At 42.4% G+C, this 27,208-nt stretch overlaps 1 protein-coding gene across 1 annotated transcript in view; it reads right to left on the reverse strand.

Moving 5' to 3' along the window:
• The window catches only part of FBN2 (fibrillin 2), a 419,303-nt gene that overhangs the window by 142,099 nt on the left and 249,996 nt on the right, over positions 1-27,208 (reverse strand). The window contains exons 32-36 of the mRNA XM_061625313.1: positions 25,426-25,548; positions 9,455-9,577; positions 8,877-9,002; positions 7,618-7,740; positions 4,474-4,596 (exon numbers count right to left, since the gene is read on the reverse strand). Of these exons, the coding sequence (XP_061481297.1) occupies positions 4,474-4,596; positions 7,618-7,740; positions 8,877-9,002; positions 9,455-9,577; positions 25,426-25,548 (618 nt within the window). The remainder of the gene's footprint in view (positions 1-4,473; positions 4,597-7,617; positions 7,741-8,876; positions 9,003-9,454; positions 9,578-25,425; positions 25,549-27,208) is intronic.

Genomic DNA, 27,208 nt, shown 5'->3' on the forward strand with positions numbered 1-27,208 from the left:
AATTTTTCAGGGCTATAACATAGATCTTCTGGCCTGACCACCCCTCAATTCCACCCTTATCTAGTTTCCAACTTCCCGGAGGAGACGGCCATCATTCAGAAAGCCATTCTTCCCCTCCTCTCCATGGCAACTATCGAGCCAGTGCCTCCAGAAGAAACCTTCTTCGGCATCTACTCAATATTCTTTGTGGTGCTGAAGAAGGAAAAGAACACCTGAAGGGCTATTCTCAAATCTCAAATTTCTGAATCAATGGGTGGTATACAGGAGGTTTCACATAGAAACCTTTGCCTCAGTCAAGGAGGCCCTTCATCCTCAGGAACTTCTGTCCTCCATAGATCTCAAAGAGGCTTATTTGTATCTATTCACCTAAGCCACCACAGATTTCTCAGGGTCTTTTACAGCAGTCAGCATTTTCAGTTTCAAGCCTTACCCTTCGGTCTAGCCTCAGCTCCAAGGGTATTTACAAAAATTATGGTTGCCTTGGTAACCCATCTTCGCCTCCAAGGCATTCATATTTATTCTTACCTGGACAATCTGCTGATCTGTTCCCTGGCCAGACAGCAGGCTCTTCGTGACCTCAACAACACCCTGTTTTGCTTAACAAGCCACGGATTCCTTCTGTACTTGCAAAAAGTAATCTTCAACCCACTCGCATTCTAGTGCACCTTGGAGCTCCCTTAGACACTGCCACGGACATGATTTTTCTTTCCCATGACAGAACTGAAAAGATCAGATTGATGGCTCTGACTCTGTCAAACTCCAGATCTGCAGATCTCATGTTTATGGTGAGAGTATTGGGCCTGCTAGTTTCAGCATCGCAAATCACACCCCAGGCCAAGATTCATGCTCGCCTATTACAATGGACCCTTCTACCTTTTCAAAGAGCAATTGCCTCATGCAGATATTTGCAGGTTCACATCTTTCCAGACCTTCAGAAGATGATGACGTGGTAGACCAAGTTACACAACTTGCAGAACGGCCTTCCCTTCAAAGCTCTGGCCTGGGTCACAATCACTTCAGATGCCAGCCTACTTGGATGGCGTGCCTGTCAAAGTCCCTTAGAGTCTTTGACCTCAAGATCCCAGGGTCCTTGCTTCCAAGAGCAGTCTGCAGCCCCCTGGGCAACTGTTCCTGGGCAGACAGTCCCCATGCCTCTCCTTATCAGGGCTGAGTTGCAACCAGTGCCAATCCTATAAGGTAGGTAGACTGCCACTACCCCTTTACCTGGCTTCCCACTCTGAGTAAGGGGAAGCACCCACAAAGATTACAAAATATCCCCAAGAGCAAGAGATAAGATTACACTCCTTGCCCAGGAGCAATAATCCTGAAATAATAATCAGTAGTCAGTAGCGTCGTGGTAAAGGACAAGATTCAGAGCCAAAGTCCTGAAGTAACACACACCAAGTAATAAGAGGTAGTTTATTAAAGAATATAAGGGTGCATATAAAAAGAGCAGCATACAAATTCCTCTAAGCCTAGTCACCCTCAATAGGGTTAGGCATAGTCAACACTTACATAAACACAATGAGAGGTTTAACAGACAAGAAAACAACAAAGCTTACTAGCCTAGCTAATATTCACTCCAATAAGTATAAGAGCCTGGTTCCCTGAGGCTCCATATACCACAAAATGTCCATAAGCAAGTCAAGATGGATGGAAAGGAACAGGAACAACTAACTGAAGAGTCACCCTTCTTTTTATGGGGTTTTGCTGGCAACAGCAAGAGGGCCAATTAGCCAATCCAGGCACCTCCTTTATGGTGATGGAATAGCCTAGAAAGTTCACACCAGCCAGACTCTGATTTACAGCACTCAAACCTCCTGACTTTCATATCAGGAAGCAGATAAGGCTCAGCTGCCTCCCCCTAAGAATAACAATCTGCAGCTGGCTGGTACAAAATGCCTTAATTTTCCAAGCACTGAACATCCCAAAGGTCTTTGCAAGAAACCCCCACAATTCTCTTGGGTTGAGCCATTTTACTTTGGTCACCCTTAGCCCAACCTTAGCAATTGAACCTTGACTGGGATGTACAGGTGCCAGTTGGGGCTTTGCAGCTCTACAGGTCTGGGCCCTGGATATCTGAAGGGATACTGGCTCCAATACAGATCTCCTAGTGTTGTAAGACCACTCAAAGAACTCCTTTCTTGAACTTCCACTTTACATTTCTCTATTAAATATTTAGCCATGATGAGGATGCATGCCCGGGAGAGGCTGAGGTTGGACTTCTCCCACCACCACCACCACCTCCTCCTCCTCTTCCACTTGCTGCTGCTGCTGGCTACCCAACTAACCGGTGCAGATAGAGACACCAGCGAGGAAGATTTGGAGGGGGCCCCCTTGGAGGCAGGTCCTCCTGGCCATGGGACCAGTCACTGGAGCTATGCAGACAAGGCAGAGTGGCCCTCTGATATTCCCTATTGTAGGGGTCACATGCAATCCCCCATCAACATCGACATGACAGCCACCCCCTTTAGCCCCCAGCTAAATCCTGTCCTGCTCTCTAATTACAACCTGCCTCCTGGAGAGATGCTCCTCCTTCAGGACAATGGACACATAGGCCTGCCGAGGCTTGAGTCCTGGAGCCTCGCAGCCGGTGGGCACTCCCACTGACCCGCCCAAGGAAGGAGAGGCAAGAGAAAGGGTGGCAAGCCGCACCAGGGGAGCGATAACCTTTTACCTGCTTGTCGCCCTCCTCCATGGTCAACATAATTTCAGTTTTCTGACACTTTCATAAGGCGGGGAGGGCGGCTTATGGGTTTCCCTTGGTGAATTTTGACTTTTATACTGTGCTTATGTGTATGTATATGGTTATTGTTTATGTATTTTACTTTGTAAATTAATTTGATATTTTTATTGTACCTTGTGTATTCTATTGTAAACCACTTCGAGATCTTTTAGATAGTGCAATTTATAAATTATAATAATAACAATAAATCTATAAATGATAATAACAATAATATTCTTGACAGTGCCCACTGTCCAGGTCGCTTCACCCAGGGTCACTGGTCTCTAGTAGAACAGAAGAGAAACATCAACTGGCTTGAACTCAGGGCCACATGCCTCGCTCTGCAGTTCTTCATTCCTTGTCTCAACCTCTCCCATGTTCTCCTCAGGATGGACAATAATACTGTAAAATCTCACATCAACCGTGGGGAGGGGGGGACAAGATCTATGGAGCTGCAAGTGGTCTGACTTCTTCCGAGCTGGGCAGAGATACATCTAAGCTCTCTGTTAACCGAGCACATCAGCAGCACTTCCAATGTCCAAGCTGGCTGGCTAAGCTGGCAGACAGTGAGACCAGGGGAACAGAAGCTACATTGCAGAGTGTTTCACCAGATCCAGTTATGCTTCGGAAAGCAGCTTCTGGTGGATCTATTAGCCTCTGTGGACAACCACCAACTTTGAAATGTCCTCCCACAATGCATAGATTTCCATCCTGGGATCTATACAATATACTGTGAGCCTTACAAAAGCCCCAAATTGAGCCTTTAAGTAAGGTATTTCTCAGGCTCCTATCTTTAAAACTCATTTTTCTGGTGGCCATAACTTCTGTTCATAGAGTTTCTGAACTGAATGCCTTAACAGCTGCCAAACACTTATGTATGTTTCATAAAGACAAGGTAGTACCCCATACTGACCCCTCCTCCCTCCCTAAGATAGTAACCTGTTTTCATAGGCAACAGGAGTTAATCCTTCCCACCTTCTGTCCTAATCCTGTCCACCCTCTTGAGTGGGCATGGTATTCCTCAGATGTTAGAAGAGCCCTTAAAGTTTATACTTCCAGAACAAAGTCCTTGATACCCTATTTGTTTCTTTTCATCCGGCCACTCTAGGTAAAAGGCTCACCACTTCCACACTATCCAGGTGGATCAGGACTTGTATTGCACTTGCTTATGAAGCCCAGAGATTGCCTATTCTTAGAATAATGGCCATTCTACAAGGGCCGCAGCTGCCTCTGCGGCTCTCTCGGCTAATGCTCTGATAGAGGAAATTTGTAAGGCAGCCACTTGGGCCTCCCCCAGTGTGTTTACCAGACATTATAAAATGGACACCTATGCATTGGAGGAAGCCGCCTTTGGTCGAAGGGTTCTTCAGTGTATCCTCCTGACTTAATGGACAGTCCTTTCTTCCCTATTTCCCCCCCTACATGGGAAGCTTTGGGACATCCGAAGCTGATGAGTTTCTCCAGCAACACAAGAAAGAACCAAGGTAGTTTTGTGTTGCTAGACAGAAACTCATCAGCCCCATCCTGATGGATGTCCTGTCCATTAACTCTTATGCAGTACTAGTTTGTCCATCAGTTTTTTTTAAGGGAAATAGGTCACATATACTCCATTTTGCATGGTTACTTTTCCTTGGAACATTCGAGCTTGTTCTACTATATTTAAGTAATGAGCCAATATTGTTCTAAATGAAATCAATTTACTCTTCTGCTTATATATTTAATATTATTATATGGGGAACCTTACTTACCAACACAGCCAACTCCTGTTGGGTTAAGCTGAAAATCTGGAGGGCAGTTACACTCGTATCTTCCAGGAGTATTCACACAGAAACCATTAACACAATTTATAGGATCAGCACACTCATCAATGTCTAAGACAAGAAATACAAATGTCAAAATGTATGTTCAACAATTTTAATTAAATAAATGAGCCGAAGAGTTTTGCATTACAAAATGAATAAATAAATAATTGCCAATTTGCAAGAAATTTGTTTGTCAAATGACTTTGTTCTACTTTACAAAATGTATCCATTTTACAAGCAAGGCTATTTCAGAAATGCTCCTAAACCAATGAATACTTCTTTATATTTCAATTTCATAGCTACAAACATTCTGTCAGCCATTAAGCTAGCAAAGAAAAGTATGCAAAGAAAAGTCAAGAATTTAAGTATTTCCTTAAGAAAATCGAGAGCCAGTGTGGTGTGGTGGTTAAGGTGTTGGACTACGACCTGGGAGACCAGGGTTCAAATCCCCACACAGCCATGAAGCTCACTGGGTGATCTTGGGCCAGTCACTGCCTCTCAGCCTCAGGGGAAGGCAATGGTAATCCCCCTCTGAATATCGCTTACCATGAAAACCCTATTCATAGGGTCGCCATAAGTCGGGATCGACTTGAAGGCAGTACATCATCATCATATATCATTAAGAAAATCAAGTTATTCTTCTACCCAGTCTAATAGAATTGCATGGTCAATCCTATCTTTGGGGAGAGGGGCAGAAATGCTTTATTCCTGGGCATGCTTATCATACAGGTGTTAAATCTGCATGATGCCTGTCAATAAACTTTATGAATTACTGTACAAATGGCTTCAATTCAATTTATAAGGTGTTACAAGATCCACTGAAACTGAATTTTATAAATATTCTCCCTTAGATTTGAACTTAAGCACAGTAACTATTCCAGAATATTTTTCAACTCCAATTCAAATAACCTAAGATCCATTTCCCCCCCTTGAAGTCTACAAGACAAGTATCATACTCTGTTCTAAAATTACTAGCTACTTATGTTTTATTTGCCAGGCCTTTCACATGGATAAAGATTAACATTGCTTTATATTCAGTTTTCTTTCTCACATATTTCTGAATAAGCATATTCAGAATGTGCCTCACTGGACAAAATTACAACACTGATAGCTTTTTATTTTTTATCTATCACTACTTCCTCATACATTAACATTAGATTATTTCTGTTAGATGTCGTTCAAGATGTTCCTAGGAGAGCAGAGTTCTGCTACCATCTTAGGCGTTCCCTAGCATCTTGACCCTTTTGCCTGGGAATAGGAGCTAATAAGAGTCTAGTTGCACAGGACAAGATTTAGTTTTAAGTTTTCTGCTCTTTAATGACATGGGCAAGGGAGTGGCCCCATCTGCTATTTAGGTGGTATGAGGCTTCCTGAAATTATACATGCCCTTTCTGCCTCCAGTTCCAATCTAATTAAAGCCTTGCTTGTTTATTGGCTACTTACAGACATGAAAAGCAAATGATACTGTATATGAAGTACTATAAATCCCACTCTAAAATCCAAGAAAACCCCCACTAATCCTTTTATTAATCAAGCACTGAACAATTGTCTTTCTTTTGAATGTCTGGAAAGCCTCTTCCATCCTTTTGTACCTCAAGCCTCTTTCTATCAAGTCTATACCTGTCTTAGGCTGTGGGCACACCAGTTGCTACAAAAGCAGCGAGAATGGTTTTTCTGGCTGCATTTTGAAGCAACTCTGCCCTCTGTTGGCCACACCTCCCTTCCCCATTGCTAACTTCAGACCTTTCAAATAAAATCTGTTAACATCATTAGAAAAAAATGATATAAATGTGCATGTTTATTGGAAATACGTTGGACAAAACAACAACAACAACAAATACCAGTGAAAACTAGTGAAATGACCACAACTTTCCCCAGGTGATTTGTGGGTAGTCTTCAGTAAGTCTCCACCTACCATGTGTGGAGTTTAATGAGTTAACACATAAGACTTCTGCAAGATCTCAGTTGAAATCCACATTTTCTTCATTCAAATTTGACCTCAGTAGTCTACACATACATGTACATTTGGAGTTGTAGTTGAAGATCAATCTATACCAGTAGATGTTTCCTTTTGTCTTAGTTCCTGCCTTTCACTTTGTTGAGATCAACATGTTAATTTTATACAAACTGGGCACGCATGCAATAATCACCTGACTAGCGTGTGCACCTTCCCCTCCACAAAAAAAGTGTCTGTTTAGAAATTGTATAATAGCACACATCTAGGTATTCCCAATTCAATACAAGCTTGTGTGCACACACTTTACTTCATGTTCAATCCAAAACAACAGGTATTTCCTGTTCCAAGATGGTTGTGGCAGAAATCAATACAGTAATATGCAGTGAAAGTTTTGTTTTAAAAAAATGAAGCAGGGAGATTTGGAAAAACCATTGTTTTTCATTTTCCTGTACTGTACAGGCATATCCCGCTTTAACATTCGCAATGGGACTGGAGAGTATACTTTAAGCGAAAATAAACTTTAAGTGAAGCAATTGTCTTCACTTGTACTGCACGCAATCACCACTAGATGGCAGCGGCATCATGCCAATAAAGTGTACATTATTGTGAAGCGCGCAAACGTTAAGCGGGGTATGGGGACGTATGGAGCATGTATATTATAGCGAGGCGACGTTAAGTGAAGCGATGTTAAGCGGGGTATGCCTATACTGCACAAATGTGATTGTTGTTGTTGTGTGTGTTTTTTTAAAAAACACAGCTGTAACGAGCGACAGAAATAGATACCACCACAGCCAGAACAGAATTGGTGTTAGGGGGATGTAGGGGGCATGGAAAGGGGAGTAGCGAAAATGGATGTTTGATCCAACCCTCAGAAAAAACTGAGCCAATGTGTTTGCTATCTTGAGTGGAGTAATTTGGAGTTGCATTTTTCAAATTTTATCAGATTATCTCTGGATCAGGAAAATCCAAATTTACAGAAGAAAACCAGCATGATAGGAACTGTTTATGGAAGACATAATCTGGGCCACACTATTTAAATGGGAACAGAAACAGCTCTGAATACACATTAAATTCAGATGTGGACAAGCCCTTAGAGCAAGGGTACGATTCAAATGTGATGATTAAATATATACCTGTACAATTTCCTCCAGTTCTATCCAGTTCATAGCCATCATCACATATGCAGTGAAACATTCCTGGCAAGTTATTGCAAGTACCAAACACACAGATATTCTGGAAGGCACATTCATCAATATCTGAAAGGATAACACAAAGAACAATTAAATTACACACATCAATATGATACATACTGTTAATAATTTGTCTCTAAATAATGCACAGATTATTTGTCTCTAAATAATGCAGAGTAGCTGTACTGGGTTGTGGGAGTAATTGGTGAGGGTGGAGGTTTTGGGAAATTGTCCTGAGGTAAAAGTCACTTTAGAGGCTGGTGTCAGCAATAGTGTCTCTTGAGTCTTCAGAAACTGTCAGCAAGCACCTATAAAGTCCCAAAATAAGTATCAGTATTCCATTTTGTAAACAGCATCCTCTAATAAACCAACAATCTGAGTTCAAGGTTTATCCTATCTTTAGTGTTGGTGCTCACCTCATGCCTAAAGCCTACTATTCACACTACTAGGAGCTTTTGAAAAAATTCTGAATGAATTGGCAGCAGTGGAAAATTAAGGAAGCCAGTATTTATACAAAGTGAGGCTGAGAGACCTTGGAACCCTGACAGGTACCATGTGGTTTTCTTGGAAGGGACTGGGTGTGCATATGGGTGCCCTCACCATGTTTTACAGTATGAAATATGTGTGTTTGAATGCATTGTCTGTAACTGAGTCACGTACTGAAGAAGACTTATTGAAAACTTTGTGGTACATCTAGACCTTGGAAATTTGTGATATAACTGAACTGCAGCCGTGCCATAAATTAAGTAACATTGTACAAATTAGTCATCTACTTATACCTTGAAGACTGTCTAAAAATGGGTCACTGCTTCCTATAGTCATTATTTTCTGTTTAAATTTCTGAAGCAGAATCATGATAAATGTAATACATCTTTCCAGTAGACATTTATTAAACAAAACTGTAATAAGCACAGTCTTTTTTCCCCTACATGCCTTTTAGTAAGGGATAGAAATTGTAAGAAAAGATCTGTTCAAATTTAGCTGCAATATTCTTAGTCCAAGGCAATACAGACTTCTTTAAAGATTAAGGCAACCTTCATCAGAGCTTGCACAGCATAATAAACCTTGCTTGAAATAATGTTTTTGGGTGTGAAACATGTGCTTGAATGTTCTACATCCACACACAGAAGCTTTTCCAGCATTTCTTCTGGTTTTCTTCCTGACATCCAATCCAAACTCTGAAAATGAGGATGGTGAATTACCTTGGCAAGATCTGCTGTCTGAAGCTGGGGTGAAACCCATCTCACACTCACAACGATATCCACCGGGAATATTCAGACATTGTCCATTTTCACATAGATTAATATTTTCTGCACATTCATCAATATCTATTGAATATAATTAAAACGGCCATTAAATGTTATAACAAAATGAATTTAGTCACCAAACGTCTCATATAATCACTACCAGTTAATTCTCCAATTTACTTGTTTTGCTAATTATTAGTTGACATAAAGCAAAACTGTCTAGCGCTTCCACCTAAGTAGTAAATGAGAAGTTATCTTTATTTTTGCTATTTGAAGTCCATTACTGTAGTAGAAATGCTAGTTTTATCCATTGCAGTATACTATTTTCAAAATTGTAAGCTTGTGAATGCAGTGTTAAGGCAGGATTGCACAGACTTGGTTCAGGGCTTTGATGAAACAACATAACCAGGTATGCAGAAAAATAAATACTTAGTCAAAACCTGCCCTCGCAGTGTCCCTGGAACTGGGAATTGTGCTTCTAAAGGAAACAAGCAGATAACATGCTTTCAGAAAAAATATCTTAAATCTCTTACCAGAACAAGTAAATCCGTCTCCAGTAAATCCTTCTGTACAGGTACAGCGATAAGATCCAGGAGCATTCACACACTGAGCATTTACACTACATTGGTGTGTTCCATTAGAACATTCATCAAGATCTGCCAGAAAAAGCAAACAAATTAGAAAAGGATGCACATGTTCACAGAAGTTGTCAAATGCATTTCCAAAGTATCCTTAGCAAACATTACACTGCTCACAGAAGTAGACTGCTTGCACAAGTTGGTTTGAAGACGGTTAGGACTGGCTCTCAATTATCATGGGTCACAGCTCGCTGAAGGAGCAAATGCTTTGCATGTGGAAGGCCCCAAATTCAATCCTGGCCATCTACTGCTAAAAGTATCAGGTAGCAAGTGATGGGAAAGACCTCACCAAAGAGCCACTGCCAGACAAAATGAACAATATGTGGCTAGATTGATCAATGTCTGACTCAGTATAAAGTAGCTTCATATGTTCATCTGGATATTGTGTTTAGTATTACTGGAAAACCTGAAACACTTTAGACAACATTAATTGAGTATTGATAAAACACTTTTAAAATATATGTTCCATGTCTATATTATAATGGTTAAAATAATGAAGATATATATATGCCAAATGTATTACTGAATTAATCCAATGCATGATTTTACTACTATATGATTCTAGATGACTGCCTAAGGCAGAGCCATTCTTTTCAACAATAAATGAAAGGGACTCTTCTCCTTTCCAACATCACCTCAATGCATGTATGTTGGTGCTTACCAACAGAAAGAAAGTGGGCAAGTTCAGCACTCCTGCAGGAGTGGAGTGGCTGGCTGGCATAGTATACAGGAGATGATGGAGGCTCAACCAAGACTCAACAGGTCACATGAGAAAGACAGTATAGATGAGGGCAGCAGAGCACATAACCTCCAGGATCCATTATGGGCAGAGGAGTGGAGGGCTGGATACTGTGGACATGGGAACCAAGGGGGCAAAGGGTTATTTGGTCTAAATCTAGACCTTGCTAGTTTTCAGCTAGATTTGGCTTCAGTTATCACTGCAACATTGTGACTTAGCAATCGTAAGGGGACGTAAGGATCAAGAACCTGTGGGAGCGGGTAATAATAGTGGTGGGATTGATTTCAAATATATTGTTTTGAACTAATTAACTGCTTGCAAGTTGTTAGTTTAAATTTGCTGAAAGAGATAACTTCAAACTTGCTTTCACCTTATAATAATAGATTTTTCAATGATACCGAACCATAAAAAATATTTTGTTTCTTCCTTTTTATTCATAATCTTTACATTTTAAAACAACAACTCATTAGCACTGGAAAAATGTTTAATTCATCTTTTGCTCTGTTGATTGACCTTAACAACTGAAGGTTTATTGACCTTAACAATTGCCATTGAAGGGCATTTTTAGTAATGTAATCAAACTCCTTTCAAAACTAAGAAATCAGGATAAAATATTCTTATTCTCCAATTGCCTGTGAAGGTCATTGGGTTGGGTAATGGCTCCATCTGGTGGTCAAAGGGAGGAATGAACTTGTGGGAAGTAGATAGCTCTCAGACTCCAGTTCGCTCTTGCCTTTGCCAAAGCACCTTTGTTTCTCTTCGGCTCCCATTCCTTCTCCTCAGGTTTGTTATTCTTCTTATATCTTAATTCTTGACAGCTTTCTTTCTTACTTTCAGCCTTCTCTAGCCATGTCTTTTGCCTGTTAGCTTGAACTGGCTTAGACAGCCAGTGAATTAATGTTTACCCTATCCCCTTCCTGTCCTGTTCCCCTATCTCTTCACCAGTCTCCTGACTTGCCTCCGTGTCTTTTACAATTGTAGCCTTGCTCTTGCTCAGTTTCGCCCGCTTTATTCTAATTTTTAAGCCTTATTTGTCTTCCTTTTTCTCTTGCTTCCCCCCTCTCCTGTTCCTTCCACAGAAAACAGCCATAGGGAGGAAGCAGAGTGGAATGTTTCCTGTCTCTGGCTTCACTCAAGGGCCTCTCTCAAAAGCACCTCTCCATCAGTCAAATGTCCACCGCACCTTCTTGTTGGGTGTGTGTGTTGCACAGTTGCACAGTGACGAATTAACATCATGGCGGCAGGAGTAACAGCTACGGGCAAGGGAGCTCCGCAACAAACAGCTTTTATGCGGTAATTTCTCCCTTGTTGGAGGTTACAATGCATTGGAAAATACGGGGTAGCCTCCCCCCCTCTTATGTCACCACCCTCGGACCCGACCTGGATGCCAGCTATCAGAAATACGATGTAAGACTTTCACCTACGCTGGGCCGCCGCTGCCGCTGCCGCCGCTACCGTTTCCTGGTTGCCGGATCGAAGCTAGGGATGAGCTGCGGCCCTTCGGCGAGCCTGGGGCTGCGGCCTCTATTCGGGAGGCAGCGTTGTTCGCCGCGGCAGTTTTCCGTTGGCTGCTGGGGTTGGGGTGCGCCCCTGTGGCCCGTTGTCCTGCCGTGCTGGCCTTGCTCGTTTCGCCTTGTGTCGGCCGCGTTTTGCCTCTCATCGCCTTTGCTTTTGGCTTCTCGGGGAGAACTTTCCTGTTGGTCGCGTCTTCGTGGGGCCTGTTTGTGCCACCTCTCGCTGTTTGCTATGCTGGATACTGGATGCTGAGAGTGAGAGGAGATGCCGCTTTCGGTTTCGCAAATGACGCACCTTGTGGACTATACGGGCCAGAAGCTTTATTGAACTTTACTGTAGTAACCTTTACCTGTTGTTTTAGTTTTATTGCTGTTTTGATGTTGATACTTATATATTATGACTTTGTACATCGCTCAGAGTGGCTTGGTTTCCAGCCAGATGGGCGATAAATAAATCACAGAAATAAAATAAAATAAAATAAATTCATACTGATCCTGAGGGCCCTCTGGCAGCAGTAGCTATGTGGTAGCCCACAAGGATCTTGGAATGAGCAAGCATCTAACACAGCAGCAGCCTGTTAATCTTCCTGTGCAACCCACTCAGGCTTCTGAGAGGGAAACAAGGCAAACCAGATGTATGGGGGAACTGGTAAGACCACCTCCTGCTAAGGAATCCTTGTCTGAGACTATCAATGTATTGTTCCCTTCTTCTACCAGGAAAGTGGAGGGAGACCCTGCAGAGGTTACTCAGTGTGATCGAGTAGAAGTGCAATTTCCCTCATTCTTCAGACTCTGCAGTTTATGGGATTCAGTGATTCACTAATTCCTCTACACCAGCAAATGCCAAAATTTTCCCTTCCTTCTGAAGTTTGTGCTGAATCTCTACAATCTAGTACACCATCTGTTTCTCAAGCACCTCCCTTTCAGCTTAATACTGACATTCTGAGACATGACTTCCTCTCATTCTCTATTGTTACCTAAACGTGATGGTGGACCTAAATCTGCCTGGTCATCAGCTTCTAAAGATAAAGCCTCTGCACAGCACGATTCTAAATGGGCACAGGCTTATGCTTTGTCCCATAGGCAGCACTCTTTCCTGGAGGGATAAGATATTGCTCCACAATCTCCTAATCCTTTTTTCCTTACCTCAGATAGGCTATCTGCCCCTAAGCCAATGTCCAGGGCTCTATAGACCTCACCAGTGCCAGGGTATGCCCCCACATGATCCCTTTATTATTTCAGAATGTGATGATGGCAAATAGTGATGGGTCCTAAGTTGAAGAACATGTCTCTCATCACCTTTTCCATGAGTCCCATTATATGTGTTTGTTATATAGGATTTTGGCGGCTCTAGATTTTAGTAGTCCACCTGCAGTATCTGCCCCAGCTCCATCTAAGGGTGTAGCAGTAATGGTTCAACCAAAATCTTCTACCAAATCCATTCCAGTCCGTGCTCCATTAAAAAAAACAGGCAGAATGGCATTCTCCTTTACAATACAAAATGTCTGTAACATTTGTCTATAACAAATATTAAAACCTAGATCCTGAGTTTGGGGACCTTCTGAAACTCCCAGAAGTTGACTCACCAGTCTCTACTTTTGTCTCCAAATCTCTTGTTCCCAAAGATGAGGGAGTTCAACTAGAGGACACCACTAAAAGGAGGCTGGACTTTGCTTTATACAGAACCCATGAAGCTGCAGCACTGCCAATCTAGGCATCCTGTGCTACATATGGTTTACTTGTGCATCGCTCCTGTGGCTGGACGAGCTTCTTGACAAGTCTCATCAGGATTGAGTGTGAATGGCATTTCTTAAGCTATCCACATCTGCATCTTGTGGCAATTATTGAGTAATATCTCTGTCCCTGGAACACATTGTCATGATAAGGAAGATGGCCCGGGCCATGATCCTTTCCATGAAGACTGATGTCATGTTCATGGCAAAGGTCTTTGGTCTCTGTGTTTCAGCAGCCTAAATCATGTCTTGGGCCAGGCATCACTCATGTCTTTTGCAATGGCTGTGCCATGCCTACATCGGATGAGTCTTCAGAGGAGGATGAGAAGCAGGGGATTGGCACAGCAGACCCAGAACAGGGAACAAGCAGACCCACCCCAGAAGCATCTCCAGACCTCCCACCACTGGAATATGTTCAGGACACAGCTGGGCCCCCTCAGTCAGACTCAGGGAGTGAACAGGAGGCCCCTCCACTCCCTGCAGAGTGAAGATGCCTCTGAGAAGCAGAGCAATGCAGGCGTTCTGGCCATTTAAGGCTACAAGCCCCTGGAGGGCTGATTGCTAGCACCTGAACCAGGGAAGGAAGTTAAAAGGCAGTGAGACACCATTTGCCCTTTGCTGGAAGCATTGTCAAGATGCCAGCGTCAGACTCGTGCCAGCTATGCCTTGAAACTCAGATTACCTTTATTAGAATATCAGACCTTGCTTTGTTCACTGTCTTTGCCTTTTGGAAGATGACCTGATATGTTCACTGAGACCCCTTGACCCTCCCCCTTGCTTATCTGCTTTACAAGCAAGTCCCTGTGTAGGTAGCTGCTGGTTAATTGTTTTACAGCACCATATATCACCTCGGTGCAGCCGACAGAGACTGACAGGCTACTCCTCCCTTTTCAACAGGAATTGTCTCCAACAGACACGCCCATATTCAGGTACCTCAGCATATTTGTTCAACCATAAGGTGGTGGACTCTGACTTCAAATCTCCAGAGAGGGATCCCATTCAAAGACATCCCCCCAAGGGTCATACAAACTTTAGATGCAAGACTCCTGGGCTAAGATACACATATGTCCAGGTGCAATGGTCCACAAAAGAGCAATGAGCACTGACTGCTTGGAGTTGAAAAAGGTTTAGGCCCATTGGCTCAATTGACAATAGATGGACCCAGAGGAATGATTGTTGAATCATCAGGTGTTCCTTCAGCTTCAGATGGATCTCTTAGCCTTGGAGTACAATTGCAGACTTCCGAGGTTCATCTCCAGATTTCAGAGTCCATCGGCAGAATCACAGGAAGCTCTGATATCTCCTTGGTCAGAGATTCACAGATTCCCATTGTGGGATCTCTGCAAGGTCTTCTCAGAAATTTCAGAGACTACCTTTTGAACCTCTAAAGAAAATATCCCTTAGACTGTTGTCTTTGAAAGTCTTTTTTTTTGTTGCGGTCACGGTTGCTCACATGGGATCGGAATTAAATGCCCTGTCCATAGCTAAACATTTGTGTGGTTTTCTCAAATATAGGGTGGTCTTGAGAACAGATCGAGCATTTGTTCCCGAAGTCTTATCTAAATTCCATAGACAGCAAGAGCTAGTACTTCCAACTTAAGGTATACATAGATAGGACTAAGAATTTCAGAAAAATAGATACCCTTTTTGTTTCTTTTCATCTAGGTTTGTTGGGTGACCAATTCCACCTTATCCCAGTGGATTTATGCCTGTATATTCCTAGATTATGAGGCACAAAAACTTGCAACTCCTACCAATTTGACTGCACATTCTACCAGAGCAGTGGCTACTACAGCAGCATAGAAGAAAACTGCAAAGCCACTATGTGGGCATTGCCCAGTACTTTTACTAGACATAACAGAACTGACATGTATGCTTTGGCCGAAGCAGCATTTGGCAGAAGCGTCCAGCAGAAGGTCCTTCCTCAGTAGTTCCCCTTTCACAGCTATATTTTCCTTCCCTAGTTGGGGAAAGCTATTTTATGTCCCAACCCAATGACCTTCACAGGCAATAGGAGAATCTACTATTGGTACTTACCTGAAGGCTGATTCTTTATTGCCTGATGAAGGTCATTAGGACTTCTCCCTAATCTTTTCAGGTTGCAAAACTAACATTTTTTCCAGTTTAGGTGTTGATGTTTTCATTATTTATTATTTATGTGATTTATATCCCACTCTTTTTCCCAGTAGGAGCCCAGAGCGGCAAACAAAAGCACTAAAAACACTTTAAAACATCATAAAAACAGACTTCAAAATATATTAAAACACAACAACCATTAAAAACATATTAAAACAAAACATTTTTAAAAAGCTTTAAAAATATTTTTTAAAAGATTTAAAAATATATTAAGAAGCAAGTCCAACACAGATGCAGACTGGGATAAGGTCTCTACTTAAAAGGCTTGTTGAAAGCCAAAGGTCTTCAGTAGGCACTGAAAAGATAACAGAGATGGTGCATGTCTAATATTTAAGGGGAGGGAATTCCACAGGGTAGGTGCCACTACACTAAAGGTCCGTTTCCTATGTTGCACAGAACAGACCTCCTGATAAGATGGTATCTGCAGGAGGCCCTCACCTGTAGAGCACAGTGATCAACTGGGTATATAAGGGACAAGACAGCCTCTCAAGTATCCTGCTCCCAAGCTGTGTAGAGCTTTATACACCAAAACTAGAACCTTGAACTTAGCCCAGTAGCTAATAGGTAGCCTGTGCAATTATTTCAGTAGCAGAGTGACATGTTGGTGATACCCTGTCCCAGTGACAGCAGCTTCCGGACCAACTTCAAGGGTAGCCCCCACATACCAGCTGCAGCTTCTGGACCAACCTCAAGGGTAGCCCCACATATCTGCTCTTTCAGAGGGAGTACAACACCATCCAAAGCAGGCAACTGACCAATTATCTGAACTTGGGAACCAGCAGCCCACATCATCTCTGTCTTGCTAGAATTGAGAGTCAGTTTATTGACCCTCAACCAGCCCACCACAAAGTCCAGGCACCAGTCCAGGGCTTGCATGACCTCTCCTGATTCTGTTGTTACAGAGAAATAGAGCTGGGTATCATCAGTGTACTGCTGACACCTTGCCCCAAATCTCCTGATGACCATTCCCAAGGGCTTCATATAGATGTTAAACAGCATCAGGGACAAGATGGTACCCTGCACACCCCACAGTGCAACTGAGAGGGGGCCAAAATACAATCGCCCAATGCAACCCTGGAGATAGTGTCAGAACCACTGTAGAACAGTACCTCCAGTACCCATCTCACCAAGTCATCCCAGAAGGATACCATGGTCAATGGTATCAAAAACTGCCGAGAGATCAAGTAAGAATAACAGGGTCGCACTCCCACTGTCCTTCTCTCGAAAAAGGTCATCCATCAGGGCAACCAAGGCCTGAACACAGACTGGAATGGGTCAAGACAATCTGTTTCATCCAAGAGTACTTGCAATTGCTGCGCCACAACCCTCTCAATCACCTTCCCTAAGAAGGGTATTTGCGACTCGGTGGTAGTTGTTGCAAACCAATGGGTCCAGGGTGAGCTTCTTCAGGAGTGGTTAAATCACCACCTCTTTCAGGATGGCTGGAACCACTCCCTCCCACAATGATGTGTTGACCACACCCTGTATTCACTTGGTCAAACCCCCTCGGCAAGCTTTAATAAGCCAAGAAGGCAAGGGTCGAGAGGACATGTTGCTGGCTGCATCATCACAAGCACCTTGTCCATGTCATCAGGCCACATCAACTGAAACCGTTGTCAAGACGTTGCAACACATGTTTCACTGGACACCTCACTGAGGACTACAGTAGATATAGATGAAGCATCAAGATTGCTATGAAGGTGAGCAACTTTACTCTCAAAGTGCCTTGCAGACAATTCACAATTTCCTGGAGTTGATGCCAACAGACCCCCAACAATATGGAAAAGTTCCACTGGACGGCTTCTTGACCTGCCCTCACTGCCACATAGTAGGTACAGTTATGATGTTTTACTCATGCCCAATCAACCTCACAGTATGTCTTTTGTCACTTGCACTCTAGCCTGTTTCATTGCCCTTAGCTCACTGGTGTACCAGGGTGCAAAACGGGCTCCACAATGCCAGAAAGGGTCTCAGGGGTACCGTGTCAGGAACCCGACATGCCTCACTGTTCCACAGCATGACAAGGGCTTCAACAGGGTCACTTGGTCTGTCTACTGGGACCCCCACAAGGCATTCAGAAATCCAGTGGATTCCATTAGTGTCCGGGGGCAGACCATCTTAATCTGTCCATCACTCCTGCAGGGGAGGGTCAGAGCCATAAGTCTAAACCTTACCAGGAAGTGGTCTGACCATGACAATGGGGTGACATCCACCACCACCCCATCTCCAGACCACCACTTTCTCCATCAGGAGCAAAAACCAAGTTGAGGGTGTGCCCTGCCCTATGCCTCAGGTCAGTGACAACTTGAGACAGCCCCATGGTCGTCATGGAGGCCATGAAGTCCCAAGCTGGTACTTTTGTATTGTATAAAGTTCTGTGCAGTTAAAAACATTTTTTTAAAGTTATGGAAGTAGGTGTTTTCCATTTGTGTATCAGTATGTTATTCCTCAACTAACTGTTCAAGCTTAACAAATTCGCAAACTGGATTTTGAGAGCTGTACATTTCCTACAAGTTCTTTTCTGCATTCGACCACCAGGTGGAGCTGTAATCCAACCCAATGACCTTCATCAGGCAATGGAGAATCACCATTCAGGTGAGTACCAACGGTACAATTCACTGCATATGAAGCTGTTTTAATATAAAGTGCCATACTGACACAAGTTTGAGAAGAAAATGGCTTTATTTTTCTTTGTAGACCTAGTGTAGAAAAAATGTTCACAAACACTTCATATCATTCCAGAAAAAAGGGGGAAATTTCTTACCATAAATTTCTCTGTTCTGGGGAAGAAGGTAATAATCTTAGTACTTTGAAAGTGCCCCTCTTATCAAGATAAGAAGCAGGAGCAATGTGTTGATAACGTTATCTATGGAACAGGGAGTCCCTATTTCACAGACCAGATTGGAAAAAGCTGGAACCCTCCGTTCTACACTTTTACACACAGAAATAAAAATGCCAACATGGCTAAACAAACAGCAGGTAATTGCAGAAGGTGTAAGAAGGAAAGATACCAAGAAATACATAGAACCATAAGAACCAACATCCCAAGACGCCTTACATAACTTGTAGGCATGTATCTATTGTCCAGAAAGTGGAAACGAGCACACCTAATGGTCAGCAGAATGCCCTGCCTCCCCAGAAAAGAGGAATTTAAAGTAAGCAAATCCCCTCTTTTTCCCCTGGAGACAGGAGACTCATTTTATGTCCTTTAAGATATATAAATGCAGGACTATGCTACAGAGGCTCCCAGATAGGGCTGAATAGGATCAGACCTCTGCAATTGAATGCAGCTTCTGCAGAGGAAAAGACATCAATATTGTAGCATGTAGGAAACTGATGCATACTTCACCGCCTGGCAAATCTCATCTGAGGTGGGAGATATCCTAAAATATCTTCCTCACATTATACAGTCAGTGTGGCTGATCTGCTGAAGGAATGGGCCACAATATCTTGTGGTGGTGTCTTCCTTATTGTCTTATATGCCAACTCAATGCAGTACCTAAGTCACTTGTACAGAGTAAATGTCAAAAGATTCATTTTCTTTCTCATGGAAAGATACAGATAAGACTTCCAACTTTCTAATGTTTGCAACTCTGCTGATGCATAATCTGAGGGCCATCCTAACATCCAGCCTATGTCAGTTTTTCTCCTATATATGGACAGGATTTGGGCAGAAAGGAATGACTGCTCCCTGAGATTTATGAGATGCTGAATTCACTCTTGGTATAAAGGAAGAGTCCAGCCTGAAGACTACCTTGTACACATGTAAAATGCACATTCCTAGATTAAAGGCAAGTCTCCTTAAGTTCCAACACCCATATTGCTAAGATGATGCCCCCCTTCTCAGCATGTCATCATCCAGCCACCCATCCAGAGAACCTCAGCTTCCTGGAAATGGGAATCTTTTACCATCATTTTTTGCCATCTTTTCCTGAAAAGGCAAAAGAATGTTCAGTAGAGGCCTCCTGTACACATAGGACTCATTCACTACGTCTTAGCTAGAGACCATCATTCCCAGAAATTGAACTAGTCATATGATCTACTTGTTTGGAAGACATGATCTGTCCCATCAGTTCAAAAATCTTCCCTCCTATCCACCAATAGATGTATGCAGAATTGGATTTGGTCTAGTCAGACTCTCAGATGATCCAAAATCTGTTTTGGTTCTAGGAAGCTATTTCTCTGTTTACAACAAAATAATGACTCTGAAAGAACATCAAGGTGTTCTTGGAGGGCCTTGGTCCCATGTTTGACAACAAACAAGGATGTCATTAAGATATGGGTAGGGGAACATTCCCTTTAGGCTCTGTTGTGCCACAAAGGACATGAGTACTTTGATGAATACTCTGGGAGTGGCAATGAATCCAAATGGTAGCACTCTGTCATAGAAGTATTTGCAATTGTACAAGAATTGTAGATTAACTTCTGCGTTATTGTCATATTGGAATGCATAGTTACGCTTCCAAGAGATGGATGAACACAAGGCAATTCTGGGATTTGATTACTCACACTGTTGTCTTTAAGGTTTTCATCTTAAAGCATTTCTTCAAAATCTGTTAACCTATTTCAGGTCCACAATATCCACAAATCACCCTCACATTCTTGGTATTTTCGATACCAAGAAAAGAACTGAATCCCGTGGAACTGGCTTGATAGTTTTAACGTCTAGGAGTTGCTGTATGTGCTTGTAGAGTGAAATTGTGCATCTAGAACAGTGGTTCCCAAACTTTTTTCCCACCATGGACCACATAAAAATTAACAAGGGTCTTGGTGGATCACTTAATTATTCTTATGCCTGTTGTAGCAATTGTAATGCACTGTGCTAGATGCTGTATAGGGTTGCCAGGTCGGAACCATCCAAAAACCTGAGAAAATGGGGGCGGGCCCTAGTGACGTCACGGGGCGGGCCCTAGTGATGTCACGGGGCGGGCCCTAGTGACATCACGGGGCGGGCCCTAGTGACGTCATGAAGCATGATACATTGTATCAACCATGCGTGTGTGCAGTATACCATTCAAAAAAAAATTTCTGATTGGAAATTAAAATAGAAATCTTACCTAAAAGAGGTCCAGCTGAAGTGACAAGGTCATTCCTTCTCACCATCTTAGGGAGTATGGATGGAAAATGGAAATGGAATGCCTTCAAGTCGATCCTGACTTATGGTGACCCTATGAATAGGGTTTTCATGGTAAGAGGTATTCAGAGGTGGTTTACCATTGCCTTCCTCTGACTTTGGACACATATACTTTGGACACATAATGAGAAGACATGATTCATTAGAAAAGACAATAATACTGGGAAAAACAGAAGGGAGTAGAAAAAGAGGAAGACCAAACAAGAGATGGATTGATTCCATAAAGGAAGCCACAGACCTGAACTTGCAAGATCTGAACAGGGTGGTTTATGACAGATGCTATTGGGGTCGCTGATTCATAGGGTCATCATAAGTTGAAATTGACTTGAAGGCACATTAACAACAACTGAATTAAAGATACAAAAGAGGAAAGTGGAAGGTGTTTTATTTTATTTTTTACAGCCTATAGAAATGGTAAGAGGTAAAGTCAGGAATGAATGCATTTTTTTAATGAACAAGATAGCATGTTGAACTATCTTGTAAAAATGAACTAAGAGTGCTTGCAGCAGCTATGCTAATGCAGAATGAGCCAGTTGTTATCTGCATGGTGCTATGAAGTCAGTTGTATGTTAACTGTATGCTCATGCAACAGATGGTATAGCACAGTGGGGAGGAGAGCCTGGCTGGGAGTCCAGAGTCTATGAGTTCAAATCCCCGCTCGTGTCTCCTGGATGTCAAGGGCCAGCTAAAGATCACCCCCACAGTGAGTGGCTTAGGGGTTATGTGCCCTGCCACCTGTGGGCAAGGTGCATAGTCGCAAGGAGCCGTTTCCCCCAGCTGGCAGTTGCGGACAAGGAAGGGACTGGCTTGTGCAGCTGTGGCAAGCTGAGCAGGCCCTAGCCAGGTGGGGAGTACTAGCCTTAGATGGTAAACCGCCTCTGAATACCGCTTACCATGAAATCCCTATTCATAGGGTAGCCATAAGTCGGAATCGACTTGAAGGCAGTCCATTTCCATTTCTATGCATATAATTTAACAGATGCAGTCAAGTTTTTGGACTTTATTGTGATTGCTGGCCAAGCAGGATAGGGCTCATGGGAGTTTTAGTACAATATCTGGAGGATGCTACTTTGGCTGCCTTTGGGATAATAGATGGCAGCCTTAAGTCTGAAATGGTGTTTGGAATTCTGTAGAGACCAGCCAGTACACATTATGTCATAAGGCCAATTCTTAACCATTTGGCTGTGGCAGTTACCTGAAATTGTTCTTTCGTGGGTTCTCACAAACACCACCAAGCTTTTCTTTTAAAACAGACCAGCTTATTTAAGTACATACAAAGAATAAAAAAGGAAGTCAACTGACAAGAACAAGACACTTTTTTTCTAAGCAAAATTGATCAAAGAAAAAAAGTATGCTTGTGTATGTGCCTGTGCGTTTGTAACACACACACACACACACACACACACACACACACACACACACACACACACACACACACACACACTTACATGTAGCATAGAATCACAGAGCTAGAAGGGGCCTTTTAGTCCTTCTAGTCTAAGCCCCTGCTGGAAGTCCAAAACCCAGAACAGGATCAGGTCTGTTCGCTTAAATTGCCACATTAGAGACTTAATGAGACAACACGAGTCAGTTTAATGGGAACTTTCCCACAACAGGGTGACCATATGCTTAGATCTGATAGACCTGAAGCAGCTGACAATTTAGGGCAGACTTCCCCAGCTTGGTGCCCTCCAGATGTTAGCTGGTGGCAGCTGTATGCCCAAAGATATCTGGAAGGCACCAGGTTGGGGAAGGCTGCTTTGGGGAGATGGGAAATGTGCAGAAAAATGGAACAATGGCACACATTCCTATTTGTTGTCATTTCAATCTCACTCCCACATCCTGTCAAGAAAAGACAATTACATGATGATTCTGTCCGTTTCCAGCAGTGCAATTATCCAGAGGAAATAGTAAGAAACTGAGGATTAGGGCCAAACTCTCTCTTTCTCTCTCCAGCCTCTCTCTCTTTCTCTCTCTCTCTCCAGCCTCTCTCTCTTTCTCTCTCTCTCTCCAGCCTCTCTCTCTTTCTCTCTCTCTCTCCAGCATCTCTTTCTCCAGCATCTCTCTCTTTCTCCAGCATCTCTCTCTCTCCAGCATCTCTCTCTTTCTCCAGCATCTCTTTCTCCAGCATCTCTCTCTTTCTCTCTTTCTCCAGCATCTCTCTCTTTCTTTCTCTCTCTCCAACATCTCTCTCTTTCTCTCTCCAGCCTCTCTCTCTTTCTCTCTCTCTCCAGCATCTCTCTCTCTCTCCAGCATCTTTCTTTCTCCAGCATCTCTCTCTTTCTCCAGCATCTCTCTCTTTCTCTCTCTCTCCAGCATCTCTCTCTTTCTCCAGCATCTCTCTTTCTCTCTCTCTCCAGCATCTCTCTCTTTCTCCAGCATCTCTCTCTTTCTCTCTCTTTCTCCAGCATCTCTCTCTTTTTCCAGCATCTCTCTCTTTCTCTCTTTCTCCAGCATCTCTCTCTTTCTCCAGCATCTCTCTCTGGCCTGCTTGCATTGGCTGCCTGTATGTTTCCGAGCTCGATTCAAGGTGCTGGTTTTAGCCTATAAAGCCTTACACGGTTTGGGACCACAATACCTGATGGAACACTTCTCCTGATACAAACCCAGCCATACACTACATTCAACATCTAAAGCCCTCCTCCGGGTGCCTACTCTGAGGGAAGCTCAGAGGGTGGCAACAAGGGAGAGGGCCTTCTCAGTGGTGGCCCCCAAATTATGGAATGATCTTGCTGACGAGGTGCGCCTGGCGCCATCACTGTTACCTTTTCGGCACCAGGTCAAGACTTTCCTCTTCTCCCAGGCATTTTAGCATGTGTTTTTAAATTGTTTTAAATTTTTTAAACTGTGTTTTAGATTGTTTTTAAAAGATGTGTTTTAAATTTGTATATTTGTTTTTAATGTTTTTAGTTACTGTAAACTGCCCAGAGAGCTTTGGCTATGGGGCAGTATTCAAATACAATAAATAAATAAATAGTGATACTGTCAGCTGTATGATTTGCTTCCACTGGGACACAAAGCCTATAAGCCATTTACATGATAATGGTTATGGGGCAGCCTTACGAGCAGTCTGAACACTGTTTTCACCATTGGATGATGAAGAGGTTCCAGAGGAGTTCAGTGAGGTATTTCAGTAGGAAGATCTGGAATGTGGCCCTTGGGTCTCATAGCTGGTAGATTCCCAATATGTGTAGAGATGTCACAGATTCCCCTTTTCCATGCAGCCAGTTCCACAGGCACCACATCTTCAGCTTTGTGTTCAGCTAAGGCTTTAACCTTATGGGCTATGATGGGCATAGTTTCTCTTGAGGTCTAGAAGGAGTAGGAACCTTTCCTTGTGGGAGTTTGCTCTCTTTCACCTTTGTATGGCTAGCTTGCTCCCAAATGTTGGCAATTGCTTTTAGAGAGTTTCCTTCACAGTCTACCTAAGACCATGTACTGGCATACTTGTAAAAAAGAAGTAGGTGCAGACTTTTCTGCAGATGGATGAGCTCTGCTTTCCTCTATCACCTCAAATAAAACACTACACAGGCTGGTTGCCTCTTCCTCTTAATCACTCCTTCATGCTTTGGGATTTTTTTTGGTCCAAGCATCTTGTATGTTTATCTGATCAAAGCTAGTTTGGTTTCAGTAAGCAAAACAACTTAGCTTTCTTCTATACTTGAAAAAAAAGTTCCCAACTAGGGGGCACAGGTGGCTCCATGATTAACGCAATAGTCAACCTTTGGCTCCAAACTGGAAGAAACTTCCCCTGATTTGATCTAAGAAAGAAGGCTGTATGTGTACTCAAAATATAGAAAGTGTGCTTTCACAGTATGCACACTAAAATTATGTCTGTCTGTATGCAGCCATAGAGTTCTGACACTGCTTGAGTGTGTGTGTGTAGATCCAGTTCTTCTATATCAAGACTGAGGAAGTGACATGAGGCAGGTGCCTCCTCTGGCATCTTTAGGAAATGTCTGGATCACCCACCTCTGTTTTTTCCCATTCACACTGGCTCAGCCCAGAGAAAAATAAACATTCGGGGCATTAGAAGGCCAAGGTGGCTGCTTTCACATCCATCCTTGCCAACCCAGCTCGGCAGAAAAGACACACCTAAGGATTGTAATATGGTGGATTGCTGGGCTCCGTATGTGAGCTTATCAGTAGTGTCACACATCCAGACCCATATGGTCCTAAATCCTGCCAACTCTGCATGGAGGAGAAAGTGTGGAAGGAGAAGGCAGGAGTGGAAGGTCTACAGCAATGATGTGGAGAGTTTAGCCAATTTAGGACCCCTTGCTTATCTAGGAGAGATAGGGCAGGAAAGAGAAGGAGAGGAATGAATATAAAAAGGTTTAAACAAAACAAGGAATTCTAGTAGTTCTGGGAGACAGGCACTCCCTCATCCATGGAGGAATCAACCAGCAAGCTGGCCCTGCTTCCTGCTTGAATGGGAGGAGAATTCCAAGAGATCAAGAATGCCCTTCTGCACCCTGAGCAAAACATTTCCATAGCTATTTCGTTCATCCACACCCCAGTCAAGCTACACAATGATTTTAAAAATATCCAAGTAACTTAGGCACACAATTTTGTGAGGTGAACAATTTTATCAATTCATTTGTACTCACCAATACACTTAATTCCATTTCCAACCCATCCTTCTTTACAGCTACACCTGAAGCTTCCCGGGACATTGACACATAAGGCATGCAGGTCACAGTTGTGGGCACCAATCTCACATTCATCAACATCTACAAAAATAAAAGGTGCACATTAAAATCTTGAATTCAGAGTTTTGGATAACTTTATCAACTTGGAAATAGTGTTACTCTAACATATCAGGTATTATGGTTTCACACTATTTTTATCAGGACAGTATCTGTCCTTTCTATGCTTCTCTCATCTATTATTGCCTCATTAAATAAACATAAAGACATAAGCATCAGAGGTAATCTAACCAGGCTTTCAAGGGAGACATCAGTGCCAAGGTACTATAGGAAATATATATTAAATGTTGGGACTTCCCGGAAGGAGTGCTGGCTGGTGATTGTCTCTGAGTGAGCTCTATCTCAGAGGAAGCTTATTTCAGTTAAAAGCCAGTCAAGAGGAATTTTTGACTGGCGTAAATGTTCTCCAAGATAAAAGGAGAACCGAAGAGATTTTCCACGGAACTCCGTCGAGCTGTAGATTGATAGATTTGATCAGGAATCCCCCTGAGATAAGAAGGCTTTTCTAGCAGCGGAAGACTGAGTCTGGATTTCCAACAGGCTGTGCTGAAAGTAAGCGAGACGTTTTTTTCTTTCTCTTTTAAAAACGTTTTTAACGAGCTAGCCTCCTTCTGTCTAAATCTTATCAACTAACTTAAATTACTATCGTAAAAGAGACTTGTTTACGAATCGGCAACTCAGAAACTTGGGTCTCACACTTTTTTCATATTATACAAAGCTAAGGAAGAAGGGAGCAATTCAAAGAACCTGCTTTATTTTTTATGACAAAAAGCTGGCTTAAAGCTGGAATTACAAAGATTAAACGGATAAGAGGCAACTTATTAGATAAGATGATTTGATTATTTGAAGGAAATATATCTGAGAATATTTTTTTTTATTTTGGATTAAATTTTTTTTTTTGAACGAATCTGCTGTTTGTGTATCTTACTAACTGCTGGATGCTGAGAACTGGATTTGTTTTACATTCTTGAATGTGCTGGAGATAAGAACTGTGTTGGTTAAACAGGCCTGGAATATTAACTTTTTTGTTGCTGGGAGAAAAGAAACTGTTTGCCTCTACATTGGCTAATAATAGAAAAGTTTGTTTTTTTTTCAAGAATGACAACTAGGAAAACAGCCAAAGTTTTGGAGCGAAGAGTTTCAATTGATACACAGGAAGGGATGGACATGTTCCAGAAAATTATGGAGGGATTTAGTGATTTTAAACAAGAGTTGAAACAAGAGATGAAACAGGACAGACAACAATTTAAAGATGAATTTTGCAATATGAAAAAGGATTTTAAAGATTTACAAGATCATATTAAAACAGAAGTGGGTGAGATTAAAAATAACATTGGGCAATTAACACAGGATGTGAAAAATGTTAAAGATAAGGTGCAAACCTTAGAGAATAGAATAGATATTACAAATATGGAATTGGAAAAAAATTGGACTATATTGCTGTTATGGAACTTAGAGATAAAGAACATTGCTTGAGATTCCGCGCAATTCCTGAGGAAACAGGTGAAGATATCAGAGAGAAAATTGTTAATGTTTTGGCAAAATTCTTCGACAGGAACGAAGATCGGATGGAATTTGAAATAGATAAAGTTTATAGAATTAATTCCAGATATGCAACATTGAAAAAAATCCCAAGAGATGTGCTTGTTTATTTTTTAAAAAAGAGGACCAGAGATATGGTTTT

This window comes from Rhineura floridana, chromosome 1 (genome assembly GCF_030035675.1).
Source record: "Rhineura floridana isolate rRhiFlo1 chromosome 1, rRhiFlo1.hap2, whole genome shotgun sequence".
NCBI classification, from domain to species: domain Eukaryota; kingdom Metazoa; phylum Chordata; class Lepidosauria; order Squamata; family Rhineuridae; genus Rhineura; species Rhineura floridana.